Here is a 27,910-nt window from a genome sequence, read left to right on the forward strand (position 1 = left end):
GAGGGGTAGTCAAAAGTGTAAAGAACTGTATACCAAATTGTTTTTCTAAAGGTAATGGGGGTTATTAGTGATTTTTAATAGGGGGAGTATAACAAATTGTACTTGTAAGGATTAAAGGGTAAGGTTGAGAAAGAAAATGAGGGACAAAGTGAGTTTGGAAGCAAGAAAACTGATTAGGTTACTATAGTAACTAGAGAGAAAAGTTTCACGTCCAAACTAACGTCGGTTTTGGAGAAAAGAGTAAGGTTTGAGAAATTATTAAATGGGAGTTAACTAGGTTCAGTGAAAGAAGAGGGCTGGTTTTAAGATGTGGCTTAGAGAAATAGGAAGATGATGGTGATAAGGAAAGTTAATAGGGGCTGAAAAAGCTGGTGTCTCATGAGAGTTGGGGAATGTGTAACTATTTCTGTCCTGCCATTCAGCTCTAACACAGAGACTTCTTGTTAATTATGAAAGTTCAGCCTATAGCTTAGGCTTGTTCCTAACTAGCTCTTACCATTTTAATTAATCCATTTATATTAAACTACGCTTTATCACGTGGTAGTCTCTCTTCCATCTTGCACCTCCTATTTCCTCTCTATGTCTCCCAGCGTCTCCCCTTTTTTCTTCCCAGAGTCCTTTCTGTCCCTCTTCCTGCCCAGCTATTGGCCATTCAGAAGGCTCCTTGGCAGACACATCTTTACAGTGTAAACACTTATTCTGCAGCAGGGCTACTGTGCTATTTAAGAGATCTTTTGATGTACTTCTTACCTCCACCCTGTCTTTAGGGCTGAAGATTGAAACCAGGACTTTGTGTGTGCTAGGCAGGTGCTCTTCTTTGGAGCCTGAAGTCCCCAGCTGTTGGAGATATTTTGAGTTGTAGGTACATTTGGGCTTATATTTAGAAAGATTTCTTAGTAGCTGCATATCTGGATCCAAGGTAGGAAAGTGCAGGTTGTGGATTAATTAACATGTAGGCAAACCAGAGATGGTAGTAGAATGGGAAACTGGTGAAGGTAAAGGTGTAATATACCTTCATTTAAGTGTGAGAAGAGACCAAAAAAGTAAGGCAGACTATGAAATTTGTTTCCTAGATTTTGACAGTAATGGAGTGATTAAAAAATTATAACATAGCCTGTAGGTGAGATTGCTCAGTGGCTAAAAACACTTGATATGCAGTTATGAGGCCTGGAGTTTGGATCTTAATACCCATTTAACTAGCGGGGGTCTTGCAAACATTTGTAACTCCAGTTCAGAGATCTGATGCCCACTTACAATGTTTGCACATGTGGAAGCATACACACCACATGTGTGTGTATATACACTGACAGACACATAATATCTTTAAAAAATTATACAGCCTATGATGGAGCAAGTAAGATAAAGATGAAAAAAATGTTAGGTTTATGAGTTAGGAATTTAATTGGAAACATTTCAATACTAGTACTTTGCAAAACACTGGTGTGGTGGTGGATTTTTAAGTATTGTAAATTGCAGCTTTTCTTTAGAACCTTGCTATCAAACAGTGCTTGTTGGAAATGTATGCACTTGCTTTTTACTGAGATTTTCCACTCAAAATCTGCCTGTTTGAAGATTCTGTAGATTATTCTATGTATATGAAGGCTCAATGAATACTGCTTTAAAGTTTTGTCTCCTAGCAGGAGGATGTTTTTAATGTAAACAGCACATTCCAGGAAGGATATACCTAATGAATGTTAAGGATGGTAGATTAAACAGAAGTGGACAATAAGTGGCTACAATTTGGGCTAAAGATATCCTAAGATAGTTTGGGAACTGCCTCATTCCAGATTGCCACAATTACAGAATTCTTAACAGTAGATTAGCCTTTTACAACCTTTAACTTTACACAGGCACCTCTTTTTTCTCTCCTGAGAACTTCAGCTCTTGAAATAAACTGTAGGCTTGTTTTGTGTAAGAAAAGTTAGAGCTTCTACTACTTTGATATTTTTAAATTATTGTGTTGGGTCAGCTACAATCCATGTATAGGTTGTTTTTGAATATTTTATAATCCTCAAATATTTTAACACTCCAGGAGGTAAGTTCATTATATCAATTGTAAATCCAAGCTGATCCTTGTTTGATTACCTAGTTTCTAGGGACTGCTAAAGGCTAGTTTTGTAAATTTGAATTTCTAAAAGAATATGCATGTATTAAGACAATAAGATGTTTTTATAATTCTGTAGGAGTATTCATTTCTAATTTTTAATTGGTCATTGGCTAAGTACCAGTTTTGACCAAAAATGTTTGAATATTTGTGGATTCTTTAGGTCAGTTAATGGAGAAATAACAAAAAATAACATAGGAAAAAGACATAAAAATGACTTTTTTTTTTCTTAAAAATTTTATCTATATGCACTTTGGGAATAAATGTGGATAGGATATTTTAACTAGGTATACATTTTAGTTATAGTAATGGCTATTTGAAAACTCTTTAGTGATTTTAGGCTGAGTTGTTACAGCTCTACAATAGTCTTCAGTCCTTAACTTCCTATTTTATAGGCATCTTGTGGGCATCAGAGGAATTGATAAAAGTTCGAATCATTTAGTTCTTTTAAAGACTACAGGGATTTAGGAAAGAGGAAGTCATCTTCAAGTCCTAGTTTCCTATATAAAAGACAGTATTTTGGTTTTAATCTTCCCAAGGAGTTTTTTGGTTTTTTTTTTTTTTTTTTTTTTTTCCCTCTCCATGTGAATGGAATGGAAGTCTAGGGCTCAGGGCTTAGCAAACTATAATGTGCATGTAATTCAACTGGGAATCTTATTATATCTTCCTGTGTATTGGTGTTTCCTAAATGTGTGTCTATGTATTGTGCATATGCCTGGTGTCTGCAGAGACCAGAGAAGGTGTCAGATACCTTGAAACTGGAGTTAAAGATGGTCGGAATTGCCATGTGGGTGCTGGGAATGGATCCTCTGGAAGAGCAGCCAGTGCTCCTAATCTCTGAGCCATCCCAATATAGCCTACATTTCTAACACTCTCAGGTAGTGTTGATGACTCTAAAAAGCCCCAGCTCTTAACATCTATAAGTGGCTTGCACATGAAAACAGTAACAAACTAACAATATAGAGTGATGTTAAAATTGGAATTGTTTTAAACATCACTGAGATGGCTTATTTTATAAGAACTAAATGATTGAAGGGTATACATGAAGAAGGATGATGGATATATATTTTGCAGGGCAAGTGTTCATATTTTAAATTTTGGATTTTTCTTAAAGATTTTCTGTACTTATGATTGAAAATCTCACTGAAGGACATCCTTAAAAAATGTAATTAGATGTGTTTTCCACTGTGTCACTGGCCTGAGTAAGAACATAACCTTTTAAACTTTATTTTGTTAGTAGTACTTGCAAATGTTACTTTAATAGTAAAAATATTCTAAAAAACTGGTGACATTTTGTAGGATTGGACTATCTAACTTTAATGTCTTGTTTTAGAGAATAACATTATTTCCCTAATATATTTGGATGAGGCTTGTTAGCTTCCTAACCCTTGATTAATATATTGGTAATTTTTTAATGTTGATAATTATGAAGAGTGGAATTAGTAAAATGATATATAATTGGGAAGTAGGTAAACCCTTGAGGAGGTCAAAGCATTAGTGCATTGTACAAAAAAGGAAAAGTAAATATTTGAAGTTGCTGCCTTTAGAAACTAAAACAGCATGCACAGTAGGTTTGATTATTTTCTTTAGTTCTCAGTGAGGCTTGTAATAAACTCACTTTGACCCACTCAGTGCTTTTCTATGGGATGTTTCAAAGAGTGTTTTTCTACTCATAGGTCACAAGGTTAGGAAGACTGCTAGCTTGCTTTTTCCTTTCAGTTTTTTAAAAAAATCAGCTTAAATAGGCTTCTTCCTGAAGTACAAGTTCTGTGGAATAGTTTACCCCCTAAAAGGGTTTTCAATATGGTATATTTCAAGCTTGGTGTTCTTCTCAGTCTTAATAAATGATATTAGAAGTAAGTATTGAATACACAGTGGGATTTAATTAACTTTCAGAAATGATATAGGATAACTGCAATGTTGGGTTTCTAACCTAAGGAACCATATGTATGTTGATGTATAGAACAGTGTGTACATTAAGAGAGAGTTGGTTAATACTTGTGGTTATTACAAGCCTAACAGGTTCTTTGAGTGCATGCTAAGCATGGTTAATTCCACACCCTTCTCGCCTGATTTAACCAAGGTGGGGTTTTCCCTGTTGCCATTATCTTTTGCTTTCATGGCAGCTTTACTTTGTTCTGCTCTATTCTCTGTACTTAACCTCCTTGACATACCCCTGACATGTTTCTTCCTCTACCCACTATGCTATAATATACTTAAGAAATGATAAGACTCAGCTTTTTTTTTTTTTTTTTTTTTTTTGCTTTCATTGAAAATGTCATAATCCCAGATTCTTTTGGAGATTCCTATTCATTAATTCCGGAGTAAGTCTTGAGGTAAATGCCCCAAACAATTCAATTCCTATAATCAGGGACATTTATGAGTCATTGTATTATATCACATACTACCTACCATATTGTAATTCTTTTTATTTGATGGGTAGATACAATCTAATAATTTCATAACATCATAAACTGAGACATAATTTTGTCTAACATCTATATAGTATAAAATTGTTCTAGAAACATTTTTTGGGTTGGTTAATTATTTGGTTTTTTATATCTTTATAAGGTTTTGTGAAGACTTGTGGCGTTGCTTAGGAAAGTCAACTTATTTGCCTATTCTTCATGACTGTGGAAATTTGATGTTGTTTGTATATGTGGTGTGTGTGTGTGTGTGTGTGTGTGTGTGTGTGTGTGTTTGAACATGTGTATATAGGTCAGAAGTCAATATTACATATCTTCCTCAGTCATTCTCCTTTTTTCTATTTTGAAGCAAGAGCTTTCACTGACCCCAGGAACTCACTAATTTTGCTAGCTTGTGTAGCCAGGCTAGGGATCATCTGTCTCTTTGCAAGCACTGGGATTATAGGGTATTGGGGATCTGAAGTTAGGTACTCATTCTTGTGTAGCAAATGCTTTATGGACTGAGTCATCTCCCCAGTTCCTTTTCCTTTCTCTTAGAAAAGACATTTCCACTTGGCATTAACTGCTTTGCCTATTTACGTTCTGGATTCTGACCCTCAGCCTGCTTCTTCTTTTCAATCATTCTTTGAGACAGGGTCTCATGCTTCCCAGACTGGCCTCCAACTCAATATATAGCTGGAGATGACATTGATTGAACTTCTTAACCCTCCTTCTACTTTATGAATGCTGGGACAACAGGCAGTACTGAGAATTGAGCCTAGGGTTTCATGCATGCTAGGCAAGCACTCCATTAACTCACCTATTTCTTGAGCACCTGTTTTTTTTTTTTTTTTTTTTTTAAGTATATATAATATATGCTTTACCATTTTGACCATTTAAAGTCTGTGATTCTGTGGAATTGCATTCACAATGTTATAATCATCATCACTGTCCATTTCCAGAGTTTTTCCATCATTCCAAACAGAAACTACCTCTTTGCTTAGAATCTTCAGTGATAATACGCCACCCCCACTTCTCCAACCTTTGCTTTCTCCCTTTTATAGGAAAAGGGGATAAGTAATATAAATGAATTATTGCTTTGGATGTGTCCTTTTCCTAGAAGCAATCTTTGTCTTGAATTTGTAGTTTATAATTTTCACTAATTCCATACTTGTCTGTGATGCATATTTGGGGAATCTTCTATGAAATTTGGGTTCTAGTCCAGAGTGGCTAGCAACTCTGATCTACTATGGAAGGAGAGAAAGATGGATATGGATGTTCACACTGTGATTTTCACAGTATATTTTTAATTTGGTAGCTGTCCCAATGTCTATCACCTTAGAAACTTGTTTATACTGGCAGTTACCGTGGTTACTCGTCTGTCTGACTCATGTCCAGTTTATAGTATTATGACTATCACTCTGATTCTAGGAGCCTGACTTTGAGGTTTTGGTAGCCACTTACGACCAAAAATAGCCTCTAATAATCCTTATTTCTTTAGACAGAAGGCCTGCATTTGATATACTACCCTAAATATGAAATAGGTTCAGACATTCTGTAGATTCTGGGTAGTCCATTTGCTCCAGATCATGTTAAACAAGAGAAAAACAGAACACTTAGCACAGCATGAACATAAAATAACTTATGTAACTTTTACTACTACATCACATGCATTCTTTAGATTCCTAGTTTTGGTCTAACATTTGTATGAGAATTATGTTGATGCACAAAACTCTAGTTCATTGATTGTTAGCCTCTGTTTAGGGTATTGGATGTTACAATTTTCTTGTTCTTGGCTGTTTTATGCTTCTGTGGTGTAGTAATTATTGGACTAAATGTCTATTCACACGTATATCCTGGGATTTCTACTTAAATTTTTCTTTTCAAGATTTTACAACTGTTAATGGGATTCAGTGACTCAAGTAAAACCTCACATGTAGGAAGTCTTTGTTCTAGTATACTATTGGTTGGTAGTTGAGATAGGTGGGGAGTTTTAGATTAGAGATGATTTTCTTCAATTTGTAAAGGTACTGTTTCAGTATGTTTTGAGATGAGACCTTTTTAAAATTATGAAATGTGTCAAGCATATAAGGAAGTATAAGTTACAAACAGATTAATGTAAACCAAGAATTGTAAATTCATCAGTGCAGTTGATCTCTGTTCTCTCTGCACTTTTTATATGGAGATATACATTCTTCCATGTGAGTATATTTTCTATTTTTTCTTTTTTCTTCCCCTCCCTTTCCCATTCCTTATCTTCTTGATCCCATTTTCCTCTCCTCTTTTTTTCTTTTTCCCTTCTCCCTCTCCCTTCACTTCCCCACTTTTCTACTGAGGATCCGATACAGACTCTTAGGCATCCTAGTTAAGTGTTCTGCCACCGAGTGACATTTCCAACATTAATTCTTTGTTAATTTCCTTCCCTTAGCTTTCACCGTTTTTCTCTCTTTTTTTTGCTGAAGTTTTTTATTGTATGTTAGATATCCTAATTGATGGTTTAATTTACTTAATTTTTTTTTACATTTTTATTACATTGGTCACATGCATATACACATATATGCCACGTATATGTGTAGGTTAAAGGACAACTTAGGGAAGTCAGAATTTTTTCTTTTCAATATGTGGGTCCTGGGCCCTGAACTCAACCTATTAGGCCTAAAGGCAAATGCCTTTGCTCTTGGCTTTAATTTCCTTTTTTTTGAGTAGGTACTTGTACATCGCTGTGGCTATTTTTAATCTCTTGGGCTCATGCTGATCTTCTAATTTTTTCTTTTTTTTATATATTTTTCTTTTTGTTCTACTGTAGGTAAATTTTAGTTAAAATGGTTTGAATTTGAGAAGGTTCATTCTTGTTTGCTGTTGTTTTTAAAATAGGTTTCTGTTACTCTATCATGGATGTATTACCCTCTCTTATTCCTCTGGTGAAATTATTTTAATTATAAATTAATCAAATTTTCTCTTATGCTTTGTTTCTACAAATTCAGTTTGTCTTATTGTTCTGTTTCTATTACAGGTTTTCTTCAAAAGTGTTGTGGTGTTTTGTTCATATTTAAACACGAGTTACTATAAAACTGGTCAGAAGTCCTGCAATCACATAAATGGGACTTGCCAGTCAATGACTCAGTAAAGAATACATAGCTTTCTGAGCAAAGCTCCAATTACCAGTTTTTTGTTTTTTTCCTCCTGGGTGTTAATTTCTATAGCTAAGAGCCATTACAGGGAGTTAGAATATGTTATAGTTCTCTCTTGGGACTCTTGGAGCTGACTGTGAAGAGAGGTAAGGTGAGTTTCCTCTCTAGCCTCATCTCCTCTGCCTCAGTCTTCAAAGAATGCATGTGATTACCTTTGGTCTCTACTTGGATAATCCATCTCAGTATCTTTATTTATTCATACTTTCAAAGTGAGGTAACATTCATAGATTCTGAGAATTCAAACCTGCACATCTTTGGGGTGTTTACTCAACTTGTCCCATGCTTCAAATTCATGCTGTCTAAAACAAAAGACACCACCTTCCTAAAATTTCTATTCTAGAAGAGAGAATTAAGTAATTTTTTTCATCTGGTTACAAAGGATACAAGTTGGTAGTAATCCTTGGTACTTTTTCCTGTTTTCTGTCATATCCAGTCTTGTTCTAAGTCCTGATAGTTTAATCTCTAGGATCAGTTCACCTCCTTTGAGCGATTTCTCATTTGGGATATTTTAGAATCCTGATTCCTGCTTCTCCGAACACTTAAAAAAACAAAACAAAAAACAAAAAACAAGAAGGCAAATGTGGGAATTTGAGGCTGTAACCCATATGGTAGAAGGCTTGCCTAGCATGCACAAAACCCTGGGTTGGACCCCAGCACTGTGTTAACCACATGGTGGCATACTCTTACAACCCCAGTACTACTAGGAGGAGGCAAGAGGACCAGTTCAAGGTGATCTTCATCTAACTATGCAGTATGAATCCCAGGACATCTTGGGTTATATGAGATCCTGCTTTAAAAACTGACAAGCGTGGTTTGCCATGAAGCTATGTGGGAGGTTGCGATGGGATCTTGAGCTCTAGAGTTTGAGTTTATCCTGGACATACAGTAAGACTCCCAACTCTAAAACAAAGCTGGGACATTTCTCTTTCTTTAGACCTAATAGGTTACCAAGTTTGTTTTTTTTTTGGCCAGGGTTTCTCTGTGTAGTCTGGCAGTCTTGTAATTTACTCTGTAGACCAGGCTGGCCTCAAACTTAGAGATTTGCCTGCCTCTCTGCCTTGCAGGTGCTGGGATTAAAGGTGTGTGCTGTAGACTGCTCAGCGGACCACTGGTCTGCTGGGAGACCTAACTCGGATACTCAGGTCAGGAGTGAATTCGGTGTGACAGACAGAGTCAAACACAAGAGGTTTGCTACTGCTGCGAATCTTTACTTCAGAGCATCAGAATATATACAGTCATTTTAAGGGAACAAACTCTTTGGCAGGAGTCTAAAAGATTACAATCTTGTTCAGAAATCATTAGTGCTGAGACAATGGGAACATGAGAACATTAGACATAGACTACACTGGAAGAGAAAATTCTATTTTATGCCTGTCTTAAACATAGACTTCATAGGAAGAGGTCTGTGGTCAGCTCGCCAGACATCTAGTTTTTGCTAGTTTCGATATTTATGATGCAGCCCTGTGTCTCTACCACAAGTCCTGACTTATAATTTTTAGTATATGACTGATTTGGACTTTTTATAGTCTTGTTCTTTGCTTAAGATTATATAAATCTACTCCATTGTTCTAAAATTCTTAGTCTGTTTTCTGTTGCTATTGCAAGCTATCAAAGGCCAGGTACATTATGAAGAGAAAAGCTTTAGTTTTCAGTCAATGTACTAGGGATTCAATAGTGTGTAACTGGCATACACCTGGCTCCATTTTGGGTGAGGATGTGACAGAGTGATTCAGAACAGAACAGGCCAGCTCACTTTTAATGATTTCTTAGCGACTATCTGTGACTGTGGTACTTTCTAAGTGATAAATTTCACCATATCCCAGTATCACCACACTAAGACTGAGCAAAAACTTTTTGGGAGACATGCCATGTTGACCTCATATTTGCAGACTGTTGTGTTCTCTTTTAATCTTTTATTAATATTCAAAATGTACTTTTCACTTTATTTTTCTCACTTGTATGGTTTGCAAGTTCCTAATAACCATTATTCTCTTTTGGCTGTAGTGTAGTTGTAGATTTTTTTCTTAAGTACAGGTCAGGCTATAATATGCCAGTGTCATCTATCCAACCAAAATTACCATAACAAAGAAAATCCAGATATGGTTCCTAGGAAAGGAAGTTTTTTTTTTCCTATGACAGTCCAGAGTTTGGCAATACCGTTTGACTTTATCTAGGATCCTAGTTCTTTCTGTATTTAAGTATGGGCATTCCTTCTGTATTATATGCTTGGCTGCATCTGGCTCTGTATCACCCAGGTTTCTGTTAGCAAAGAAAGAGGAAGTGAAAGACAAGATGGTTCCTTACTAAAATTGCACTTCTGACTTGTGTCTTATTGGCTAAAACTTAGTCACAGGGTATACTTAGCTGCCAGGGAGTCTAGCTCACTGGCCATATGCCCAGGAAATTTAGAAGAAAGAATTCTTAGGAATAATTAGTGGTTTGCTTGTTTGGCATCAGATTCACACAGTTGGTACATGTTGATTGTGCTTATTATAAATGCTGTTCATAGTTTGACTTGTGTTACTAATTATTTAAATAACTAACAAAATTGCATTTATTAGAAATTTTAATGCAAGTGACAGTGTTGATCAACAGTTCTTCTCTTTTCTCTCTGTTTGCCAGAGTATAATGGTTGATTACTCGTTTCTAGCCTTAGCATATATAAATTCAACAAGTGTTTATGTGAGGCACGTTGTATTACAGATATACTGCAATGAATGATAGAGTTTATATTTAAACACTGATTTGTCATGTGAGTGCTTTAAATTGGGGTAAGTAACCCCTCCCCCTTCTTCCTTCTCTTCTCTTTTTGTTTTTCTTGACAGGTGTGTGTGTGTGTGTGTGTGTGTGTGTGTGTGTGTGTGTGTGTGTGTGTGTGTGTGGTTGGCTCTGGCTGTCCTGGAACTCGCTCTGTAGACCAGGTTAGCCTCAAATTCATAGATCCCTCTGCCTCCTTAGTGCTGGGAGTAAAGACATGTACTACCACACCCAGCTGGTAATTTTTTCTAGGAAGGACTGCATAGTATTTTAGGGCCATATTGCTTCTAACCTAGAGTGTATAAACTTTTAATATGAAGGACTACATAGTATCTGCCTGTATCTAAACTACTTACTACTTAATTCTTCCACTGTGTGTTAGTAGATAAGAATGAGTAGGATGTTTTCCAGTCCAACTTGGCAATCCTGAGTTTGGTCTGTGGGTTGGAGTTTGGCAATGTCTGGTCTAAGTTAATAGCTTATGTTTCCTTCCTTATCAACCATTTAATTTCTTTAATTAGTCTTTAGTAAAGATGTGTTCTGGGTAATTTTTCTTCTTTTCTCAAACCTAATATTTTTGACTGTTTTCGAAATGTTATTCTTAGGTTATTGTAGTTGTCTTCTTGCTGCAGCTTAGCTGTTTTCTTCTTCCTTTCTCTGTATAGTCTTCAAGTTCAAGCTGTTTTTCTAGCTGGGCCTATAAATTTACAGCCCAGCTCTTTGACAGTTTGTTTACTTGTTCCCTCAAATATTCATTTCCCCCTTTAGTTTTTGGACCTTTGTTTCTCTATATTCTTTCTCTCAAGTCTTACTAACTATAAAATTAGACTTTTTTAGAAATATCAATGGTTTTACCTTAATGTATATTTGTGTACCATGTGTATGCCTGATGCTTGCAGAGGCCAGAAGTGGGTGTCACATCCCCATTACAAAGAGTTACAGAGTTGTGAGCTGTAGGTGATAGGAATCAAACATGGGTCCTCTGGAAGAACATTTGGTACTCTTAATGATTGATTCTTCAGATTCTGATCATTTAACATTTATTTATTCTTATTATGTACATTAGTGTTTTGCTTGCATATATGTCTGTGTGAGGATGTTAGATCTTGGAGTTACAGACAGTTGTTAGCTTCCATGTGGCTGCAGGGAATTGAACCTGGATCTTCTGGAAGAACAGTCAGTGCTCTTAATTGCTGAGCCATCTCTTCAGCTCTAAACTCTTGATTTTAATATCTGCCTCTATTTTGTAATTATCTTAAATAATAACATGAGATATACTTTTATTTTCACTTAAAAATTGCAATTAGAATATGATTATGTAATTTTTCCTTCTCTTTCCTCTCTCCAACATGTCCCAAGTACTACCCTCTTTGCCCTCTCTTAAATTCATGGTCCTCTATTTCTTTAATTGTTTTTATATATAAGTATATGTGTATATATATTCCTGAGTATATAAATTCAACCTGCTCAGTTCATATACTGTTACTTATATGTATATGATTTCAGTTTTGACCACTTGGTATTGGTTAACCAATTGGGGGGCTTTTCCCTAGGAAAGACTATTTCTCTTGCTCTCAATATTTCTTGTTACGTGTAATCCTCTGGTCTATGGTTTAGGCCCCATGAAATTTCTCCCCTTCTATGTTAGCCTGTCTGTTGATGTCGTCCTCATTCAGATCTTATTTAGGTAGCCATGTTGGTGATATTTCATAGGTGTAACTTCTCTGATATTTCTAGGACGCATGGCATCGCAGAAAACTCCCTGTTCTTTCCATCTCTTCTTCTGCTATGATCCTGAGCCTTAAGAGTAGGAGTTGTGTTGTAGATGTATAAGTTGGAGCTGAGCACCATACTGTCACTTGTTCTATGCATTTTAATTGTTTGTGGTTTTCCATAATTTTCTCCATCTGTTGCAAGGAGACATTTCTTTGATGAGAAATGAGACCTATTCTTATCTGTGTGAATAAAGATAAATATTTGCATTTAGGAATTATGCTGGTTTAGTAAAGTAGTGATTTTAATTTCTTCAAAATCCATGCTTTCATTATATGCATGTATTTGGCTAGGTGTTCAGTAGAGGCATGATTTCCCTCTTGTTTGGCAGGCCTTAAATCCAACTAAAGAGTAGTTAGTTATTGCTAAGGTATGTATGTTACTGTTGCACCTTTAGGGATATTTTGCCATACTGGTTATTGTAGTTCATAGTGTCATAGCTAGGTAGGACTGTTGGTTATTTCCCTCCCTTGGAATCTTCGGTGGAGCCTTCTGGTAACTTGAAGGAGGCTTTCAGATAAAGTTTATCTCTTGATTCTCCAGGTCCTATGTCTGCAGTACATGGTGTCCAACAATAAGGACTTATTTTCACCTCTGGGAGGCAACCCATGGCAACAATGATGCACATAATGTTTTAGGAGTTGAGTCTCTTGAACATCACTGACCAACATTTGAGTGTCCACAGCCTGACTGAGAGAAGTGGTACCTACAGATCTGACTCTGAGTAACACTTTTAATTTAGAGAATTAGGTACAGAATGTAGCAGATTATGTATAATAAATTTGTATTATAATTTAAGCCACACATGATATTATGTTGAATGAACAATAGACCAACTCTGCAATAAGAGGAGGGTGCCTGGAAGGAAGCTAAGACAACAGATGACTTTAAACATTGGGATTGTCTGTGGGAGGTCATTAGTGATCTGTTCTGAGGAATTGGTGTGAGCAGGAGCTGGATTTAGTGACATGAATAGAAAATTAAAAAGTGAGGAGAACTGATAAAAAAATAGGAACTAGAGGCAGATATTACTGAAGTAGTGTTATGTGGGAAAAGTATGTCTGGGTACATTTGGTAGCAAGTTGTAGGATTCTCAATTACAATCTGGTTTAAGGGCGAGGGGTTTGTTGGCTCCTGATTGGAAACTTCCAGAGGTAGAACTAATTGATGGTTTGAAAGTTTCAGGCTTGGGGCTTTGCAGGAAGCCCTGTGCAAGGACTAGGATAGGACAGGAGTGAGGGTAGACCTTCAACTCTAAGCCAGATTTGAAAGAAACTTCAAGCCGGTGTGTGTGTGTGTGTGTGTGTGTGTGTGTGTGTGAGAGAGAGAGAGAGAGAGAGAGAGAGAGAGAGAGAGAGAGAGAGAGAGAGAGAGAGATGGAGATGGGGGTGGGAGTGGGGGGGTGGGAGGGTTGGGAGGGAAGACACTGGACGGGACACTGAGACTCAGAAATAAACAAATAAACATAGTTTAGTAAAGTGAAGCCAGGGCCTAATTTAGTGTAAGTAAAGGGATGAAACCAGGAAGGTTGTGTTTGTTCCAGAGCCTTTCTCTAGGCTAAATAGACTAAATATTATAGTGCTCAAAATCTAGCACTCAAATTTTATAGCACATTTACTTAATTGATGATGGCTATGCCACTAAGTAAGAATCTAACATTATTAACTTTGGGCAGTTATTTGAAGACTGCATTAGTGCTCACAAAAGTGTGAGCCTGATAAGATGTGAAGGTCTGATAAGCCAAGAAGCTTATCAAGATGAAAATAAACTTGGTTATACTTACGCACTCCTCTTCTGCCTTTCTTCACTCCATCTTCCCTGTAGGTTTTCTTTCTTTTCAAACAGGAAAAGGTGATTTATTTTTACTCACATCCCATCAATTTTTGATTGATTTTTGAGCTGTTGGTAAACTGGGTACTGGTGTTTGAATTGGTGTGGTAGCTTGATATCTTAGAAAAGGGAAGGTTAAAGCTAAGGAATATACAATGGACATGAAGAATCAATGTGGCTATGGTATTTTCCTTTTGCCCTGCCAATTTTACTGCTCATTCTGTCTTTTTTCTGCAAAATAAAGTGGCTTCCAAAATTAGTTATTATTAGCAAAACCTGCCTTAATATCTTCCTTTGAGGTGTTGAACTTGTAGTCTGACCTTTATATTGAAATATTTCTGTTTGTGGCTGACATCACAGTATGACTGGGTGACTGCAATGGTTAATTTTGTTCAAAGAACCTACCATTGAATTCTTAGTATGCATATGAAATACTAATACTGGGAACATGACTCAGTTCTCATTCTTCATAGTGCATTTCAATCCCTTTTCCCTTTCTCTTTCATTTATCTTAGGTCAACAGGACATACTGCTGTGGTACCTACCGAGCAGGTCCTATGCGGCAGATAAGTCTTGTTGGAGCAGTTGATGAAGAAGTTGGTGATTATTTCCCAGAGTTCCTTGATATGTTAGAAGAATCACCATTTCTGAAAGTGAGTGTTTATTTAGACTATTAATGTCCTGGTCATTATTTCAGTAGACACTTAAGTATTAGAGTGTTAAGTTAATCTTGCTAACTATAAACTTTATGCAATAGTTGGTGAAGAAATGTTTAGAAAAGTATTGGTATTAAATTCTTCAGTTATTTTTTATATGTTATTCTGCAATGCAGCTTTTATATATTCATGTATACATGAGAAATGGTTTTTAGACCTTTATTTAGATGGGAATAATCTGTAAATAGTTTAAATTTTAAAGTGTGACTCATTTCTTTGGTTTCTAGATGACTTTGCCCTGGGGTACACTTTCCAGCCTCCAACTACAGTGTAGGTCTCAGAGTGATGATGGGCCTATAATGTGGGTGAGACCAGGAGAACAAATGATCCCTACAGCAGATATGCCAAAGTCACCCTTCAAAAGACGACGGTAAACATGAATTTTTCTCAAATAAGCAAAACTATTCTTTTTAGTAGGTGGCTTATTAAAATGATTGTCAACTGAGCATGGTTTGGAAACTTGTCTAGAATTTTGAAGAGTTCCTTTAGGTAAAATTTCAAGTTGTCAGTTTCCTAGTTCAAATAACCTGTTACATGGGCATTAGTATCCTGAGATATTAATTGATTTTTCTTAAAACTTGTATCCTAATTGCCTGTAGGATAAAAGAGCAAATTCTCCTCAGTGTGGTCTGTACAAGTCTTTGATAATACAGGACTTTTGTATTTGCTTTCATTCTCTCCTAGCTGTACTAAATTGAGTTTGCAAACTGCTCTCTTGCATTGCCTCTTGCTGTGTTACTTTTATTTGGAATTCTACCCTCTCTCATCTTCCTCTTTGCCTAGCAGGTTTAGTAAAGCTTCAGAACTTATTGAATGTCACCTTTGGGAAGCTTCGGACAAGTCAGTCTGGCCTTACAGCATGGTTCCTTGATGATCATTTTACTATTTTTGTTTCTTAATAAATTTTCACCTCCTTGAGGTTAGGGACTGTTTTATTTATCTCTGTCATCATGATGCATTGTAGGAAACCATGGTTTGCTGAGTGAACCATGTACTGTTAATGCTGTTGCATAAAACTGTGATAAATCATGTGTTAAGATATTTCTCTTTCATACATCTAAAACAAGTGTAGATTTACCCTAGAATTTTAGAAAATACCATTCAGTGTGACTGAAAATAATTTACATCTGCTTGATGTAAATAGCAATTTAAAATTAGGTTGTGAGTGGTGGCATACACCTTTAATTCCAGAACTCCAGAGAACTCCAGAGGCAGATGGATCTCTGTGGGTTTGAGGCTACCCTGATCTACATAGTGAGTTCTTGTCTCAAAATAAATAAAGAAAACAATTAAGATTTCAAAAATGAGTTTTAATGGATTAGTCTTTAACTTAAAATTTAATGAGAATACTACTGAACCATAAAATAACTTTAGACACAAGATGACCCATGAAAACCAAGGTAAAAACTGAATATGAAATTTGGGGATGTAGCTCAGTTGATAGACCACTTGCCCAACATGCAGAAAAACCTGGATCCCACTCGTGGTACTACATAAATGAGATGCATTTGTAGTCTTCTTATGCAGGTGTTGTAGAGGCAGGAGAATCAGAAGAAGTTCAAGGACATCTCTAACTAAATAGTGAGTTTGAGGCCAGTCTGTGATACATGAGAACTGTCTCACAAATAAACACAACATATTAATGCAGTACATAAAACCCAGCAAGTAACCAAAACTTTTGTATTATACTAGATCACAGCAATTTCTATAAATTATGGTGATGGATCTTAAAATCTAAATTCTTTTGTACTATATGCATTTTGCTATATATTTCCAAAAAAGAAATGAATGTTTGATTATTATAAATGTTTTTAAAAAAGGAGAAAAAGACTAAAAATATGGAAGACATGCTATGCTAAATGGATATTCTTTTTCTCACTTACTTTCTGAGTAATTAGATGAAACCCATTTTAACTTGTTCCTTCCAGCTCTGTCAACTGTGTTCACACATTATTGAAGTTAATTTATTCCGCTTTAAACCATCATTAGACTTTTAATGCTTTATCAATAGGCTCATTCTAAAATTGGATAGCTAGCAATGACATTTATATTTACTTAAGATGTAATTACTTAAGATTTAGGTGGTAGGCCAAAAATTCATATTCTAGGTCCTGGTGTTATAACTCACAGGAAGAATATATAGATTTTTCCCTCATGTCACATTTTAGTTTTATATCTGGATCGTGCTTTTTTTAAAATTCTATTTTTACTAAAGTTTATCATTGTCCGTTTTGAGGCAAGATATATACTTCTTTTCAGTGTGTTTTTGCATAATTTCTAGCTTTTTTTAATTGCTTAGGAAAGTTCACTTTCTTCTGGAGCTATAGTGACTTTCTTATCGGTGTGACTTCCTTATTATGATTCCCTCATATAGCTATATGAAATCTTTTTTTTTTTTCTGTTTTTATGTGTATGATATCTGTGCATGTTTGTGTGTGGATGTGTGCACCTGCCTGTGCATGAGCATTGACCAAAGGAGGATGTTTAATGCCCTGATCTATTTATTACTCTCTACTTTATTGCTTAAAGCGAGGTTAGTGGCTTGCACAGCAAGCACTCTTACCACAGAGTAATCTTTCTAGACTCCCTCTCCCCCCAAATCAGGAACTCTTTCTAGAGTTTCTATAATACTATCAATTAGTTTTTTTATTTTTAATGAACTATATATATATATATATATATATATATATGCATATATATATATATATATAGTGGTAATTTGATATATGTCTACACCATATAGAATGGCCTAATCAGAGTAATTAGCATTTCTATTCCCTCAAACACTTCTCATTTATGTTGAAAACCTTTCCACGCTTTTAGCTACTTTGAAACATAAGTTTTATAGCTCACTTTATTGCCCTATAGAAAAGTCTTCTAGAATCTTCTAATTGAACTTATTCATGTAATTTAACTAAAATTATTCTTATCTAATTCTGTAGTTTCAATTTTTCAATCTCTATCCCCTTTCTTTGCTAACCTTCCCTACCTCTAGTGACTACTGTTTCTCTGTTTTATAAGATATGCTTTAAGCTTTCTTGTATATACCATTTATATCTTCAGCACCTTTGGAGATAGGTCTGTGTTCTGTTCATGTGGAAGGCCCATTACATAGCTATAAACCTAAAACTTCCCAGCTAATGCTTTGCTGCACCAACCAGTGACTGTTGTCTTGCTAGGTTTATTTCCTTAACACATTTTAAAGAATCATTCTAAGAAATGAAAGATATGCTGAGTCAATATATCTTGCAGTTTTCTTTTTCTGTCATTAATTAATTGATAATTTAGTTGTAACTATTGCTCTCACTGAATAGGCCCTTTTAAAGATTCTTGTCTGTTTCTATTTCTGAGCGTTTTAACCCACTTAATTTCCTTTGTTCAGTGTGTGTCTCCTCCACTCCCCTTTTCCCTCTCTCTCCCCCTGCCCTTCTTTACTCCCTCCCTCCCTCCTTCCTCCATCTTCCCATTTCTATTAGTTGGAACAGCATTCCCTGATTTAAGTGCTCTTTTCTTTTTTTTAATTATATACTTTTAATATCAGACATCCAACTTTAAAATATATACTTATTAATTTTTTATTTTATGTACATTGGTGTTTTGCCTGGATCCATGTCTGTTTCAGAGTGTCAGATACTGTGGAACTGGAGCTACAGACAATTGTGAACTGTCATGTGGGTGTTGGGAATTGAACCCAGATCTTCCAGAAGAGCAGTCAATGCTCTTAATCACTAAGCCATCTCTGTAGCCTCTAAGTGCCTTTTCTGTTACTGATCTGTTTGGTTTTATTTGAAAACATTTACTTGACATTTTTTCTTCTAACATTTGTATTTTTAAATGTCATTATTGTGAATTTTGGTTGTTGTCAGTCTGCTATTTGCAGATAATTGGTTATTCTTTGGTGACCCATTCATACTTTAAATTCACCTTTGTATTTATTAAAGACTCTATTTCATTCAGTCTGGCAATAGATATGTTTTACATTAGAGTGAGTAGGCATAGAAGTGGTCATTCAGCCTGGCAATAGATAGGTTTTACATTAGAGTGAGTAGGCATAGAAGTGGATATTAAATGGGATGTCCAGTTGTCTAGAGAATTGGGTTATTCAGATGGCAAAAGTCATTGTGTTTAGAAAAGAAAGTGCAGTTTCTTTGTTTTTTTGGCTGAAACTTTATGAGGATGATAATGACTATAAACAAGAATTTTGACTCAGGATGATTAATGAAATAATAAAAAAATTACTCTATATATCAAGAAAGGTTAGCTCTGGGTGCTATATGGTCAGTAGCTAACTAAATACTAGCCTCAACGATCCACGTCACTTCTATTCTCTAATTAATCTTTTTTTTTTTTTTTTTTGCCTTGCCTTCTGTGCTCATATTGGCTTTGTTTTTGTTAGATGGTTTTTTAGGTATTATACTTGAATCTGGTTATATTTAATAGAAGAAAATCTTTCTTATGCTCCTTTTTATGAGCTAGGAAATTTCCCAAAGGACTCCTGAGCAATTTCTTTTCATACCGTCAAATAGAGTCCACATTGTAGCAGGCATTATTTATGTCTCTTTTTGAGCTAGTTTTGAATGTTTTGAGAGTTGGAATGAGTCTACTGTAATTTCACAGGACTCATCCAGCTCTAACTCTGGAGCTTATAGTTGAGATCACATAGGGAATGATCAGATGCCAGATGAAAAATCAGGGACTGTGAAGGATAATTGAGAGAAGAATTCAGAACTGAGTGGCTGCCATTCTTTACTTCATGGGGTTAAACACCTAACATTCTCCTGCAAGGGGTACAGAGTCTGGCAGAGTTTCGCCTTTCTTAGCTACTCTTCTATTACTGTGAAGAGACACCAGGACCAAGCCAATTTACAAAAGGAAGCATTTAATCTGGCTTGCTTCCAGTTTCAGAGGGCTAGTCCATGACTATCATGGAGGGGAGGTTTACCGCATTAGCCAGGCTATAAGCACTTAATAGCCTGATCTACAAGTTGAAGGCGGAGAACCAGAGGGGGAGGAGGAGAGAGAAGGAAAAGAGAGAGAGAAGATAGAGGGAGGTGGGGCAAAGACCCGGTGTGGGCTTTTGAAACCCCCCAGTGACACATTTCCTCCAACAAGGCTACAGGTTCTAATCCTTCTCAAAACTATTTCAGCAACTAAGGACAAAGCATTCAAATACATGAGCCTATAGGGCCATTCTATTTCAAACACCACAGTTGTTAGCCTCTCTTTCTCAGTTTTACTTAGTTTTTGTTCCTTATTATTACTGCCTCCTTTGACTCCAGTTTCTCCAAGGTCCATTGCCTTTTTGTCTGCTGACTCCTTGTTGACTATTCTAGTTCTTTGATTTATTTATTATGTACACAGTATTCTGCCTGAATGTACTCCTACAGGCCAGAAGGGCGCACCAGATCTCATTATAGATGGTTGTAAGCCACCATGTGGTTGCTGGGAATTGAACTCAGGACCTCTGGAAGAGCAGTCAGTGCTCTTAACCTGGAAGAGCAGTCAGTGCTCTTAACCTCTGAGCCATCCCTCCAGCCCCCACTTTGACATTCTTTGTTCAGACATTGTGATGTTTTCCACCATGCAAAATTTGTTTTGTTGGTACTGTTAATTCACTAATTCCTTTCCTTTACTATTACCCTTAGATCATTATATTTAGAAGTGCTTGACCACATAAAAAGCAGAATATAATAAACTCCCATCTCGTTTTTTAATCAATAGCTATCCACTCATGCCTCTTTCATGTTTATTTCTATCTATCCTCCCATTTTTCCTCCTCCTGTCCATATTAGTTCCACTTAATGTGGAAGGAGACTAAATGTATGCTTAGTTTGTTGCCTGGAATATAACTCCTAGTAGAATGTTTTGAGAGTTGTAAATAGGGTGACTGAGCTGAAGATAAAAAGCTTATAGCTTTAAACCTTTAATTATATTGTCCTTATCTAGAGAATTTTCATGCATTCAGATTCTTCATTTGAGCCTAATAAAGGTATAGTCTACAGGGAAAGAGAAGAAATCATATTAATCGTTTTTAATATAGTATATTCAATGCTAATGATCAAAATCATTGTACTCATCTCAAACCTCATTTAACGCTTAGTATTGTTGCAGACCTTTTTACCTTACTGCTGTTAATTTTGCTGTTTATTTCCTCATACTTTTCTTTGTTTCACAACCAAATAAATTATAGATCAATGAATGAAATTAAAAATCTTCAGTACCTACCTCGGACAAGTGAACCCCGAGAAGTCCTCTTTGAAGACAGAACAAGAGCTCATGCTGATCATGTAGGTCAGGGGTTTGACTGGCAGAGTACGGCTGCTGTTGGTGTTTTGAAAGCTGTACAGTTTGGTGAATGGTAAGTTAAAGGAACCAAACTATAGGGCTGGATAATGTCTAAGAAAATGTGGGTTCTGTTTAAAAGGTCAGAGACCATTTTTTTTTTTTTTTTTTTTTTTAAGATGTTAGGAGGGCAGATTCAGTTAATACTGAATTGCCACAAGTTTATTTTATACCACTCTTATATACCTTAACCAAAAAGGGGAACATGGCATTATGTATACAGTACAAACAGACTTTTCTTCTTTGTTTCTCCAAGGATTCAGTAACCACACCTTAGATTCAACTTCTCACTACCTAGTCTTGAGGGTCAGAAGTAACCACACCTCAGACCAGATCTGTTGTTATTTAGATAAGATACACGAGGCCAAGATCAAACATCATACTGTAGCCATGCCTTTGACCTTTAGGTCTTATGACTTACGAGGACAGTTTTGAATTCTCTGCCCTTGAGCCAAGATGGAGTGAAGCCACCTTTAGGGGCACTAACAATATGGACACAAACTCAGCTATATTCTGCAAACCACATTATATAACAAAAAAAAAAAAAAAAAAAAAAAAAAAAAAAAATCTACTTTCGGGATCTATTCTTAAGCCACATGAAAGAAAGGAACAGGAGAAGAAAATGAGATAAAAATAAAATAATTAAAAAATCAATAGAACTTATAGCCTGTGACTTTTAATATGAGACAGGTTATATAAAGTCTATAGACTAAAGATAATGACTTATTGTGTAAAACAGCATTTTATACAATTCATTTAATACCTATATTCCTAAAATTGGATGGTAATTGTGCTCGCCTTACATACTACCCCCTGAGATGTTAGTTCAGTGTACACACTCCAGAATTCTGTAAACCTTGGGGAAGTGTTCAGTTATTAGGTGACATATGGTTGCATTTGAGAAGCATATAGGTTGCTTCTCTTGCTGCTTTATGACATAAAGAAAGTGGAACTCAGATTAATCAATGCATCTAACCTACATGTAAAAAGCCACAGAACTGAACTGAGTCTGGGGCTTCTGACCTCTATGGAAGAATTTTCCCATGATACCTGTCTAACTCTCACACAGATATGAATAGTTAAGAATCCACATAATAATAACATGTAATAAAATATAAATCAAACACGCAAACTTTGTCAAATAACAAAATCATTATGAGCACAATTAATGAGAGATGTATCATGGGAGAAGCTAAGCTTTGAAGAAGATAGGGTGGGAAGAACCTACAAAATATATTGTAGTCTTATTCATTTCTAATTTTGAGTCAGACTTCCTTCAAATTGAAGTTTATAATCAGAAATTTCTGTCTTTGAACATGTGTGTTTTGTTGCCCAGAAATCTCCTACAAGGACATGTTCTCACATGTTTAGAGATCGTATCCCTGCCAGAGGGGCCAGTTTCACAAGAAACAGAAGTAGGGGCATGGAAGATGTTGGCCATTTGCTCATTCACCCTTTAAGGGGATTCCATTTAACAAGGGTCCAGAGATAAACAGTACCATGAATTAGCTACATGGGGATTTCAACTTTCAATTGTGTGTGTTTGTGTATGTGTGTGTGTGTATATATATATATATATATGTATATATATATGTATTTTAATTTTATTTAATTTTATATAACAGTCCAATTAAATGAAAACAAACATTTATACACAATATTTGGGAATTTGGGCGTCGTTCTTTCCAAACTACTTCCTGCTGGTAAGGGGCGCTGTCTTGGGGGATTCGAAGAAGATTCAGATATCCTAGCTGTAGTCTGTAGGGCTGTTTTGTCCAGCTGTTTTGAATGTAGGATCAGCTTGTACTCTGTTTCAGGCGGTCTGGCGTGATCAAACCACATTAGTCTGGAAGGAATCCACATCTTTTCATTTTCTGTGGAAACAAAAATAGAAATCCTTTTCCCCAGTAACTTGTCCTTCAACTTAAATTTTGGAGTCAAAGCATTTTTTTTTTTTTTTTTTAGTTTAATATATTATTTTACATGTCGATCCCAGTTCCCTCTCCCTCCCTCCCAGCCCTCCCTCCCTCCTTCCCTCCCTTTTTGCCCTCTCTGCCCTCTCACATGCACTCTAACCACCCTCCCCTCCCATCCCCCCACCCCAATTCCATATGTAGGGGAATGCTATCCAGTTGGGGTCATGTAGATCTGACAGGTCCTGTGAAGTAGGGACTAGGACTTCTCTCCTGTCTCTAGATTAAGGCAGTTATCCCTCCATGGGGGATATGTTCGCAAAGTTCTTTTGTGAACCAGGGATACATCCTGGCTCCACTCAGAGACCAATTTTTAAATTGTGGTGAAATACGTATAACATAGCTTATCATCTAAACACTTTTATGATAGAAGTGTAACTACACTGTGATGAAACAGTGCCCTATAAGTTTTTATCTTGCAAAACTGAAACTTGATGTCTCACAGCTGCTTTCACTTCATCTGTAGATTATGAGAACCATTACTGTGCATTCTCTTAGCATTTCTGGTGTCTCGTAGAAATGGAAGCATACTTCTCCCATCCCTTTCCTTTTTTAAAAAAGTAATCCTAGTGGGCCAGTGAGACAATTTAGTGGGTTAAAAGTGTTTGCTGTTAGGCCTGACCATCCTAGGACTGACCTCCTCACACTGGTGTACACACCATATACACATATTATTGTAATATAAGACTAATCATAGTGACAAAAAGGAGTTATTTTTTTATTACACTTATTATTTTGTGAATGTGAGGTGTGTGCCACAGCAATTGTGTGGCAGTTAGACAATTTGTAGGAGCTGGTTCTGTTCATCTGGGTCCTAGGGATTGAGTTTAGGTAGTCAGGCTTGGTGGCAGGCACTGTTAACTCATTAAGGCATCTTGGCAGTTCCAGTTTCTTTTTCTTTCTTTTTTAAAACCAGCCATTTCTATTATAACAATGTCCCTCAGAGTTTGTCCATGTTGTAGCAAGTATCAGACTTTATTTCCTTTTAAGGTAAGTATATAGTCCATTTTGCACATGTATGCATGTACATGCACACAGACTCATGTATACCATTTTGTTAGTCCATTAAATAGCTGTTTGGGTTACTTCTACCATTGACTCTTTGTTTACATAGGTATGTAGGCATCTCTTTATGTCCCTGGTATTCAATACCCAGAAGTAGAGTTGCTAGATAATATGATAATTGTTTTATTATTTTGAGGAACTGTTGTACTGTTACAGTTTTCTGTACTGGATGCACCATTTTACACTCACTTGAAACTTGGTTTTATTTGTATGTTTGTATTAATATGTAATGTAAATATAGATACATAAATTTTTAAATTTTATTTTATTTTTGTATTTTTGAGTCATGGTTTCTATGTGTATCCCTGGCTGTCCTGGAACTCACTCTGTAAGCCAGGTTTGCCTTGAACTTAGTGACCTGTCTTCCTCTGCTTCCTGAGTTTGGGATTAAAGTAGTGTACCACTACCGACGACTGTCTCAGCCTGGTTTTATTATAACAAAGCTCAAGTTCTCTAATGACAACAGCAAATGTATCCCTTTTAGAATAAAACTTCAAAACAAAACAAACCCTCAAATCCTCTGATCCAGGGTCTCACTGTGTAGTTTAGCATAGCCTTGATTTGTTATGTAGGTCGGGCTGGCCTCAAACTTTTTAAGATCCTCTCTTACTGGCCTCAGCTCCTCAATTGTTGCTGGGATTGTGGGTATGCACAGCATGAAAGTTTGCTGCAAGGTTAGAATGAAACTAACTTTTTAGTCATTATTGCTTGACTTTTTAACAATTTACCTGATTTTTTTAAAGCTTTATTTTTATGTGCATTGGTGTTTTACCTTGATGTATCTCTGTGTGAGGGTGTTGGATTCCCTGGAACTGGAGTTACAGACAGTTGTGAGCTTTCTTGTGGGTGCTGGGAATTGAACCTAGGTGCTCTTAATTGCTGAGCCATTCTCCAGCCCTGATTTTTGTTTTAAAAAAAAAAAAAAAAAAAAAAAAAAAAAAAACCTTTCATTGATTTACTTTCATTTTTTGAAAACTGATTAAAAGAGTAAACTCTTAACCTTTAGAAGTCAGGCATTTTATTTATTTACTTATTTGGTAAAAATAGCATTCTAGAAACTGAAATTGTCATTTTCCATTGTGAATACTAGTCCCTAAACTTTGTCTTCTTAATATTAGGAGTGACCAACCTCGCATAACCAAAGATGTGATTTGTTTTCATGCTGAGGACTTTACTGATGTTGTACAGAGACTTCAGTTAGACCTTCACGAGCCTCCAGTTTCCCAGGTAATAATTCTCACGTTCTCATTACCCTTTCAGTGAGACATTGGAAACAGCATCTGGGTCCATTTTATTAGGCATTTTACTTTATAGTTGGATTCATAGACAGTAAATTTGACTTTATTTTTGTTAAATTCTGTGTGTGGTAGAGAGCTTCCAAAGCAAAATCTTTGGGATGGAGGGTGGGCCTGAGATGGCCAAAGAAGGATCCATTTGTTCTCTTCTGGCCATAAGCAGTCTAGTCTGGCTTAGTAATCTCACTGGGCTGTGTGGCCTTAACTGTAAAATGTCAGAATATATGAAGGGAAGTTTAAAGGTTGCCTTTATATGTAGTAAAGATACTGATGTAGCCTTCCACTGGTGGTGCTTGTCTTTTAATCCTAGTATTCTGGAGGCAGAGGCAAGCAGATCTCTATGAATTGAAGGCCAGCCTAGTCTACAGAGCTAGTTCCAGAACAGCCAGGATACACAGAGAAATCCTGACTTGAGGGGGAAAAAAAGATACCAATATTTAGCTGCACTTTTAAGGATGTTCTGATTCCATGGACTATCTTGATAATCTTTTGTTATTAAGAAGGGTATAAAATATGTGGAAAAGGCTTCTCAACACTTACCTTGTTCTTATAAGATTTGATTTTTGTTTTAAAACAGTTTGCCATATACTGTTTTCCTGTGTGAATTGGAATATTTTGTTTGAATCATTACATATTTTAAAGTCTCACGTAATTTTTTTTTCTTTCTTTTTTTTTTTTTTAGTGTGTACAGTGGGTGGATGAAGCAAAATTAAACCAAATGAGGCGAGAAGGAATTCGCTATGCTAGAATTCAGCTTTGCGACAATGATATCTACTTCATCCCTAGAAATGTCATTCATCAGTTCAAAACAGTGTCAGCAGTATGCAGCTTAGCCTGGCATATAAGGCTTAAACAGTACCACCCTGTTGTGGAAGCCGCTCAAAACACAGAAAGCAATTCCAACATGGACTGTGGTTTACCTGGAAAGAGAGAATTAGAAGTTGACTCCCAGTGTGTGAGAATAAAAACTGAACCTGAGGAAACATGCAGAGAGATGCAGCTTTTGACAACTGCTCCATCATCTTTCCCACCTCCATCAGAACTTCATCTACAGGATCTGAAGACTCAGCCTGTTCCAGTTTTCAAGGTGGAAAGTAGACTGGACTCTGAGCAGCAACACAGTCTGCAGGAACATCCAAGCACTCCTGTGTAATATGTACATATTCAAACACATTTTTTAACTTTTTTAAATTTTGATGTGAAGTTATAGTTTTATAACTGGCTTAAGTTAAGTTTTATTGGAGAAATCTTGCCTATAATTCTATAAAGAGAAATGACATTCCACAAATGTCAAGCATATCTTTTTTACACAGATTATGCAAAGCTAAGAGTTGTATCTTATCCCGTTAGTACAGTACGTAATAGTGGGTCTGCTGCTACTTTCTGTTTTAAGGTGTGAGGTAACAATTCAATCTCTTCTTCAAATCAAAACCAGAATTCTCTGATATAATAGGTTCTCACTTGGAAAATGATTCACTTTCCTTGGTTTTTATCTTTCCTTGTCTCTTGCCATATTTACTCTGTGTGGTAGAAGGAAGATTTATGGGTTAGTACTAGTGTCTTCATGGCACCTCATCAGTTTCCGTAGCAAAATGGCATTAGTTGCAGGAAAGGCTCCTGCAACTGGTACATGGTCAAGTTAATTATTTAGTATTAACCACAAAGAAGACATAGTTTCTAAAGGAAATTGAGTGGCTCTTTTTAGCAAAAGAGGAAGCACAGCACTTTCTGATCAAGGCTGTCTTTTTGTGTCCGTTATTTAAAACTCAGTGGTTATTTCAGTTAAACAAAAATCTAAAGATGGATAATGCTTGTTTAATATCCATGGCTCCTTAATTTCTTTTCTAGGATATATAGTAACTGTGGAGGCTATTTTGAGCAAAAGAGATAATGTTGACCAGTTGTTCTGCTTCCGAGTATCCTCACATTTCCTGTGGATACATTCCCTAAACTGATCACAATATCAAAGTTAGAGATTCATATCAGTCTTACTGATGAGGGCTGCCATATCTGAGTATCAGACTTAGGAGAAACTATTCTTGTGACTTGGCATCTATTTTTGAAACACTTCACAATTTTATCTGGTAAATACCTGGGTTTGTTCATTGTTAGTTCATGTTGCTATTTTCTAGTAACAGGCATTAGACTTCCATCCTAAAGTTTCAGGTGGACTGAATCTTAAGGTCTGGATATTTATTTTGTTTTCATTATAGGCCTTTTTTTTTTTTTTTTTTTTTTTTTTTAACAGGCCTCTTTCATGTAAGTAGTGTGGTCTTTCTCTTATTTGGAATGTTCATGTGCTATGCATTCTACTTTCTCTTAGTTAATAACTCAGTAGGTCTTTTGTTTACTAAAGGAAGAGTACTCCCCACACCTAAGACCAGATTCTTGTATCTACCTGGTTACAGTGCAATTTGATTTTTTTTTCCTGGATGGTGAGATTTGAAATATCTGCATTA

The 27,910-nt window shown here is 36.1% G+C and overlaps 1 protein-coding gene across 1 annotated transcript in view; it reads left to right on the top strand.

Annotated features, from left to right (window-relative positions):
* The window catches only part of Rsbn1 (round spermatid basic protein 1), a 48,145-nt gene that overhangs the window by 17,488 nt on the left and 2,747 nt on the right, over nt 1-27,910 (top strand). The window contains exons 3-7 of the mRNA XM_051198766.1: nt 14,576-14,713; nt 15,004-15,146; nt 20,967-21,134; nt 25,275-25,383; nt 26,134-26,607. Coding sequence (XP_051054723.1) covers nt 14,576-14,713; nt 15,004-15,146; nt 20,967-21,134; nt 25,275-25,383; nt 26,134-26,604 — 1,029 coding nt within the window. The 3' untranslated portion in view covers nt 26,605-26,607. The remainder of the gene's footprint in view (nt 1-14,575; nt 14,714-15,003; nt 15,147-20,966; nt 21,135-25,274; nt 25,384-26,133; nt 26,608-27,910) is intronic.

This window comes from Phodopus roborovskii, unplaced genomic scaffold (genome assembly GCF_943737965.1).
Source record: "Phodopus roborovskii unplaced genomic scaffold, PHOROB, whole genome shotgun sequence".
NCBI lineage: Eukaryota > Metazoa > Chordata > Mammalia > Rodentia > Cricetidae > Phodopus > Phodopus roborovskii.